At 37.7% G+C, this 8,697-nt stretch overlaps 1 protein-coding gene across 1 annotated transcript in view; it reads left to right on the forward strand.

The window, feature by feature from the left end:
- The window catches only part of TMEM242 (transmembrane protein 242), a 24,514-nt gene that overhangs the window by 2,130 nt on the left and 13,687 nt on the right, over positions 1–8,697 (forward strand). The window contains exons 2-3 of the mRNA XM_057364862.1: positions 444–544; positions 5,735–5,872. Coding sequence (XP_057220845.1) covers positions 444–544; positions 5,735–5,872 — 239 coding nt within the window. The remainder of the gene's footprint in view (positions 1–443; positions 545–5,734; positions 5,873–8,697) is intronic.

Raw genomic sequence — 8,697 nt, forward strand, 5'->3', positions numbered from 1 at the left:
TCTTTCTTTCTATTTTGAATACAATATTAGAACATAAAGCTGAAGAACAATCACTGCTAATGAAATAGTCTTTAGAGGAATTGGTGGGGAAGGGTGAGGCATAACCATAGAACAAGATGATTTTAGTAGCCTGGCTCTGGAATGAGAGAAATTTCCAAGTATTGTGAAAAAGTATTCTGGGATTTGAATTTTTGTGTGCGGATTAAAATTATATACACATGCCATTATTTCCAAAATGTCCTGTTTAATAGAACTAATTCTTTGTCTTGCTATTTTGTCACATYGAGTTAGTATTAAACATGTAGACAACTGGGCCTTTTCCTTCAGCATATRCTGACCAATCTTAATTTTTCATATTTCATTTTCTAAACAGGTTGTTTTTTTTTTCTTCCCCTTAAGTAGCAAAGTCTTGATTTTTTTGTTTCTGCAATTTTTCTTGGCAGGTGGACTTTTTCTAGGTACTGTTGCTACAGCAGGAATGATAGCAGGTTTTGGCACCACGCTTGCAATGACAAAAAAGAAGAACCCAGACTGGTTCAGTAAGGTTTGTYGCTTTAAGCTGTTTTCCAGTAGTGATATACAGGAAATAAGAGTGCATTGAATGCTTTATAGACATGATGATAGATGCGGAACTTGGCAAAGTTGATGATAAGAGCACTAGACTTAATTGAATTCAGTGCAGGGGTAGGATTAATTTAAAAATCAATTCAGAGTTGGCTCTGCTAAATACTTTAGTACTTGAGCTTAGCTGAAATACATATTGCTTACACTGCTTGCTGGAATCATAGTGGAATATAATTTCTGGTCTGTTTTGATTCTGTGATGTGGACACACTTCAGACATGAGCCTCAGTGATCCAGTTCACCTTGTGGTCTCACGTTGCTTCAGCGACTCTGGAAGCGAGGTGATTGCAATAAGGATGGGAATGAGGAGGTAGAAGGTCTGTGAACTGTGGAATGTGTAAGTGTAATCATTTAGTCAAAAAAAAAGCTCTCCACTCCCATCCCACTGTCTAAGGGGAAGGATGAGAATAAGTAGTGCTTGGCACTGTGAGATCTGGTGGCCAAAATTAATCTGATTTCAGTCAATTACTAACTGGATCTGCTTGGGTATTCTGAAGAAAAGAGCTGCAAAGCAAAGCTGGCCATTATACTGTGTTGGTATATTAGTTTGAAACACAGCATATTTAATTGAAGGATTTTTTTTTCCTCACTAATTCTTCGTTATTGCACAAAGTGCCAAAAATAGGTCCTTAAAATTGATCAATCTCATATCCACCAAGCTCTTACTTACAGATGTTCTTAAGGAAATAAGAACTGATCAGTTGTGTTTATTTTAAAAATGATTATTCGATAACATATCAAGTTAATTCAATGCATATCAAGAGAAAAAAAATCTTCCATTTTACTTTATAAAAGAACTRTCATCTCTGACCACTCATAATCTCCCATTGTGGTCAAAGAACATGTGATCCTTCATTTGCATTCCTGCTTTCCTCTGTAGGCTGCTGTGACATTACTCATCCATTGCCATTAYAGAAACAATAAGCATGAAACAAAARTCACTTCTTTTTTGAAWYAGAAAATAARAAGTTATTTCACAARCTGTRGAAATATATTACAATAAGGAAATTGTCTCCTTTTTTAACATATTTTTTAAAACTTCCTTTTTCTTGAGCATTGCWTTTTTTCCAGTCTGCACATACTTCTGGATGTCTGAGCTGTCCTGTTATCAGTGTGAAATTTATCAAGAGTGACATTGCATTAACATGCAAGAATATATATTCTGGAAATGTCATCAAGTGATATATACCATTTTGATTATTGCTGAAAACTGTATCTGCTGCTATTTGTGCAAATGAATTACAACAGTTTGGTAGCAAAAATCTGTGATTCCTGGGCCCTTCATCCTCAATACTACAGAGTGTAGAAAACTATTTTTTGTCAAGGTACTTATTGGTGAGGAATTTTAAAAAGGAAAGTCTAGGCTTTAAGAATGGCTTAACTCTCAGAAGTTCCCTGAGGTACCAGTGAAGTTTTGCATTAGCATTGTTTCTTAAATTTATAATTAGTTACTGCAMATAACTTTTAATAATAYATTATATATRATAATAGMTACAGAAGATTGCACCCTTCTTAGATGCTCAATGCTTAAATATTACTTTTATCAATGTTAAGGTGAGACCATAGTTTGACAGGTACTTTAAGCCAACATAGCCTGCATTGGGGTTGAAAGAATTAATTCTACCAGSCCCTAGTTTCTGGTAATTTATTGGTTCCAGTGATGACACCGATACATGTGCTGTTGGGTTGGTGAGATGATCCTGGTTAATTAATGGTTTTTTTTTTAAATTTCCTTCATTAGTTTTAGTCCAAATCAGTCATTTAATCCACTTCACTGTGCAACTACAGTGATTATGCTGGCACAAACTTGGGGGAACATGTGAAGGAATGAGAATTGTTGCTTAGTGTTTAGGAAGAAATGTGAGACCTATTATTTCAGCACCTTTTCTGCCTCATGCCAGTTTTTGTGTCTGTGAAATGGTGTCCTGCAAGTCAGGTAGAAACAGGAAGCAAACGTAATGCAGCCTGGGTTAGATTGAAACAGTTTTAGGGGAGAAAAAAAAAACCAAGGCAATTTAGAGGGGAACCTGTAGTCTCACAGTGTCATGGCTGCGTTCATGACTGCGTTCAGGAAGCAACAGTATGAGACCCTGCTCTTGTAGAGTAGCACCAGTGTTACTAGCAAGAGATAAAGCTGAAATTGCACCTACTGTAGTACTATGCAGTACCCACTGTGGTAGTGAATTAAAGTAAATATAAGCATTATTAGGAGTCATGCCCAAATTGACTTAAAAACTGAAATTACATTATACTGTTTAGTGATGAACCACTGGGGAAACCTTCAGTGAAGAAATTACTGGGGAGGAGGGTGTTAAAATTAAATGCTCAGCTGCAGCAGCCTCCTTGTGAGAAGTTGTCCAGTTTTACCAGCATTTAGCCAGGTGTTTAATTTTACAATGGATTAGGTCACATAAAATAGAGGACATGCTGAATACAATCAACCAAAACTATTGAACATTCTTTATTTTAGGCACTGCTTCCTTTTGGACACACTCTACACTCAAGGGGACAGTTACAGGATCAAGACCTGTGTTTGAATAAAAAAACGTTACTATTTTTTCTTCTCCCACTTCCTGTTTATATCTTCCAGAGAAAAACAAAACAACAACAACCAACAAAACAAAAAAAGCAGCATATGTTTGGAAAACAAATCAGCTAATCCTGCCCTATTTTTTTCTAGCCTGTTTTTTTTGGAATGATTCAAATATTGTTTAAAAGCTTATTTTTTAAATCAAATAATAAAAAAAAATAGAGGCGGGAGTGATGAGAAAACAGGCTGAATATAAAATAACAGATTAGTGAATAAAACTTAATTCTCTTAAAAATGGTGTTTTGTTGGTGACATCTTTTTCTCCCATGCTACTGTTGTCCTTTTTAATTTTTTGGCATTTCATTAATGAGTTTTCTTGATACTCTGAACAGAATATCTAATAATCATTTAACCAAGTGTCCTGTTTACAGAAACCCTTATCTGTGTACTTAAGTACCATTACCCTAAGGAATCAGCCTGTGACTGAGCCGTGTTTGACTGCAGTTAGTAAAACCAGATCAATTGTTTCCATTTACTGCTGTTTTTCTGGGACAATCAAGCATTTAAATAGTACTCGGGTGGGTTTTTTGCCTGCAATTTCCACAGATAATGACTCCTATTTAAAGATTCTGTGTAGAGGATATTTTTGTCCATTCATTTCCCATCTTCCAAATTGGGCAATTTTTTTCACAGTGTTGATATATGTGGTTAGACTATAGAAGCAGGAAAAATGTCAAAAATAATCAACATTTCAAATCTGCTCAGAGCAGTCTCTGCTGAAAGAGCTATAATAGTTCATTATCTRTGGTAAGGAGATAATAGGACCTGGTATTATAGCGTGACTAGAGATCTGTGCTGTTTGTGTGTGTGTATGCTTACAGAGCACTGTTTTTATTAACAGCTTCCACTTTTGGATGTTCAAATTGGAATAAATAAGGGTCAAGATATGTTTTACTTGTTTCCTTTCCAAGTGTGTGCTTGTCCTTGGGTAGCTAAGGGAAAGTGTCAATCCTGAGGACTGWCTGAGGATCATTTTAACATTTCAATAAATATAAAGCCAAGAGGAGAAAAACTGCTGGTGCTGTTTGACTGACCATAGTGGTAGACACTAACTATGTTTAATTGTATCAAAGAAGAAAAAGAGGCATTTAAATAGGAAAGCAAAAATGTAAAGCTTTTTAAAAGCAAGAATATAAAAGACTTTCCCCCCCTTTTTTGTGATGAGTAAAAGAATGTTTTTCTTTGGCATGTATTGGAGAAAAGTTTTTGTGATCCTTCCACAAGTTAATTTYGCTTTTCAGTGTTTTAGAGTATAAATTAAATAATTTTTTACTGGATATAATTTTATGTGTGCAATCTGATGTATGTTATTCTGAGCAAGAATTAGGTTTTTTTTTCCAAAATACCCCAGTATGTAGAACTGTTGAGTTGTGTAAGGACCATGGATGCCCATCTTTAAGAATTACCATCTGGAATCTGTGTTTCCATGTGAAGAATTAAACAGTGATCCTTCACTGTGGGGAAAAACCCTCTGAATGGCAGTTTCCAGTATGTGCAGGAGAATTGTGTCTCACTGATGCTGTGCGCTGCAAGGGTTGAAGCCCTGCTGTGCCAGATAGGTACAGTGTGGTGGGCATTGTGAGACGAGAGTGGCTGGCAGTGAGTGTGAGGTGCACATGGATTGATGTCACCCATCATGTGCCTGGTGCCCCTGGAAGCTCCAGTGTACATTTATGTGCTGTGCCAGAGAAAGTTTCATTGCAGTTTGGACCTCATCATGGCTGAGATTCCATTCTTGGCCTAAGGTGGCTTTTCCAAGTGACAGTATTTTGTGTTTTCAGGACATGTCCATGGCAGACTTCGGTGCAGCAGTATCTTAACAAGTGATTAAAAATACTCTTGCAGGTGTCTTCTGACAAAAATGAGAAGTGTGGAGACCACAGAGCATTTTCAGTGTTGCTGCTTAGTGAACTCTGCAGTGGGATGGGTTCAGTGTTGTTTGCTTTTRCAGAATTTTCCTAAATAGTTTCCAGAGCTTCTTCAGAGTTGTAGCTCCTTGAAGGTAGTTCCTGGGTCATGGTTACACCTTTTCCATGTCCAGATGAAAGCTGCTCATGTTCTTGCAGTTTCCCAATGTGCTGTTTCTGAAGTGCAGATAAAGAGCTATAGGCCACTGGTTGCCTCCCATGAAAAAGTACCAAAACCAATGACATACCATGATCGTGTTCAGCTCTCACTGGCATAAAGGCTTGGGACTGGTTTTGATTCACTTTTTTATTTTGACTGGTGAGATAACTGAATGTTGGATTCTTGTGCCCATGAAACAGCTGACTTTGGTGTTTCTGGGCAATGAAAGTCATCCCCAGGTGGCMCTGGCAGCCGTGAAAGCTGCTCCTGGTAGGAAGGCAGTTCATCCGGCCCCTTGCTTGGCTCTTCAGGTGTGCTGACAGCCATAAGATTTTCTGTAGTCACACTAGTACAACTGGCAAGTCAGGAAAAAATCTAAATTGCCAACTTTTTTAGTTCTTTTTTTTTCCAGTTACTGTTCACTTTGTCATAATCTCTTCATCTTTGGTTCTAGGGTATTACTGCCACAGCTGCACTACCAGAGAGTGGTTCATCACTGGCCTTACGAGCCCTGGGATGGGGCTCACTCTACGCATGGTGCGGAGTTGGATTGCTGAGTTTTGCCATCTGGAAGGCTCTGGGYGTGCACAGTGTGAGTAGCAAGTGTGATTCCCTCAGCTCTATATTTTTCCTTGGGTAATGCATCTTGAGGTCTCATCTCTATATTGCTTCAGCCTAAGAATTATACTTTAATTCACCACACGAAGAATGACTAACCAGAGTGTATGCAAACAGGGAAGGTGTTCTTACATCTGCAAAATATRGCATGTTGTGGGAGGAGACAGTTTAGGGGGAGGAACAGTTTTGTCCTGCTTTATGTTTGTTTGCACAGATGTTTCGGATACTTCACAAAAGAGCTAGTGTTCTAATTTAGAGACTAAAATAGTAGTTGCAAACTTTCTATATCCTTTTCCTATTGAATTGAAGGCTACCCCCCTGAATCCTATCTTTAGAGCAATCCATTTATTTGTCCAAGTTCTATTTTTTGCATCAGGGCACAGAAGACATAAGAAAAACTGAAAGGAAACCAGCTTGCTTTTTTAGAAGCAGCAAGGGGACAGAAGATCGAGTGTCATGTGCTTTAGAATGGTGATCCTTGCCATGTCATGTCAAGTCAAAGAAGTTTGGGAAGCATTTGTACCTCCCAGCATCCTAGCTASAGCTATCTTTAGTAAATTGATTACGTTCCAGTGTTTCACAGTGTTGAGTGTGAATACTAAAGTTCATGTGAGCATTTTTGTTTGCCCCTAGTAATGAGCCGTGACTTAAGAGTCCCCTGCAGCTATAAGTTTGTCAAGCTGTTTGCATCTGCTTTAGGACTAGGAATGAATAGACTTCCTTTACCTTATGTGGTAATCATTTATTTATTCAGCAAAGCATATATAAAGGAGAAAGATGATACTACTTCATCTCAGTACTGTTCTCATTAATACCTTTATTCAGGTTTTCATTTCTCCTCTGCTGACGTATCCTGTAGCTCACACTTTGGGTCCTAAATACAGCATTACACAATCCTTTATTTCTTAGCTTTCAATGTTCATTCTCAGTAGGAATGGATAAAGAAAGGTCTAACAGCAAAAAAGTGTGGCAGGACATAGGAGGCAGCTACAACAAACGTTGGTTAAACTGGAGTCCTCCATGTGCAGCTGTGGTGGAATGTCAGGGAAGGGGGAGGAAGAGTGGGAGTATCAGTTTATACTCTCTGTATGCTGGGCTACAGGAGTTCACTTGGTTTGCTGGCAGTCATAGCATCAGTCAAAAGGACTCATTTCAGACTATTCTGTCAATTCTGGTTTCTCATTCTGTCAGAATGCCTGGCCCTGCTGAAGGACAGCTGAGTCTGACCCTACTCTGCAATTTATGATACCTGKTTTTTTTTTGTGAGCTTAATTTTTACTTCCTTGAGAAGTACTGGCCTAGACCAGCAGTTTCTGGTTTCCCTGTGAGACTTTTCTTGAGGCTGCCTGACAGGGAACACCCACATAAGCTTGAGGTGGCCAAACCCCAGGACATGTCTGAGTCTCATGGGGCTTCTGACAGCAAGGGCTCTTGTGTCGGAAGCAGACTGYGAGCATTTTAGAGAACTGTTGAGCRTTCCWGATCAGAAASGTGTACCTTATTATATTCTGTGTTGTGTTAGTGTTGAAAGGAGGTGGGGCAAACTGTATTTTAAGAGGCTCTTGCAAATGCCTGTTCGTATTGTTTTCTGTGGTGGAGTGCCTATGTTTCACTAGTGCACAGTGAGAATTTCAGGTGCTGAAGGAAGTAGACTTCTGTCAAGAGATTATTTGGAACAGCTCTCTCTGTTTTCCACTGAGTTCTTGCATTCACTATAGACTTTTAAATTGCCAGTGCAGAAAGGAAACACATACAATAGTGCTACTTATTATTGCAAAGKCAAAAAATAGCAATTTGTAAATTTCCTGTCACTTTATAGCTGTTAAAATCAAAAATATATATGTTTAAAATTGCTGGAGGTACAAAAGTAGAAGCATGTTAAAAATGAAATACTCTGACCAAAGAGGTTCATAGCACTGAAAATGAATCTGACTCTTAAACATTTGCTTATTTTAAGAAGGATGTGTTTTTATTTGATACCCTTTTAATTTCTGGGGATCATTGTGATATTTTTGAAAATTGCTTTCATGTAAGCAGAGATTAACAGCTAGTTACAATACTGCTTTTTGAGAACACAGATGCATATGTTGTGCCTAATTATATTTTTACTAATAATTATTATATACCCACAAAAATAAATGAAGTTTTATTTTTGGGAAACTGAATTTATCACTGCATGAAATAAAGTTTCTTTCCACATAAACTGTTCAGACCATGGAAGACACTGTAGATTTTGCACTAAACTTGTCATTTTCAAATGAACATTTTMATTTCAGTTAAACATTTTAAAAAGAGGCTTTTACAAATTTACCTCAATGTCTTGTCCTTCACTGTGGTTGAGARCTGTGAATTCAGTGGTTGCAAGTTTCCAATACCTGTAAAACTTCTAGTCACAATTTCAAATCTAGTATCAGGTATCAAGATTTGAAAACCATGGACTTTATGCAGACTTTAGCCTCTTAGTGTGCTATGCTASATGTAACTTGAGGGGAGATTTCACTCATTTTGCTGCAAGGACTCTGTGTGAATTTAGTAACTAAAGTTTTGGCAGCTGGACAGAGAGAAGTAGTTACGCCCAGCCTCTTCACTTTAACAATAATGAGCTGCCCTTGGGATCTGCTTATTAGTGACCTGGCCCTGCTAGGCATTAGCTTCATCTGTTTGAAAGCAATATTGATAACATTATTGACAGCTAATACAGTGTCTTGATATTAAATTGTTTCTCTTGGTATTAAATGGTGAAGGATAATAAAATTCTGATTGTAAGCACTGCAAGTGTTTCATTTATCAAACAAGAAA

This window comes from Malurus melanocephalus, unplaced genomic scaffold (assembly GCF_030028575.1).
Source record: "Malurus melanocephalus ecotype Western Australia unplaced genomic scaffold, MMel_1.1 scaffold_43, whole genome shotgun sequence".
Classification (NCBI taxonomy): Eukaryota; Metazoa; Chordata; class Aves; order Passeriformes; family Maluridae; genus Malurus; species Malurus melanocephalus.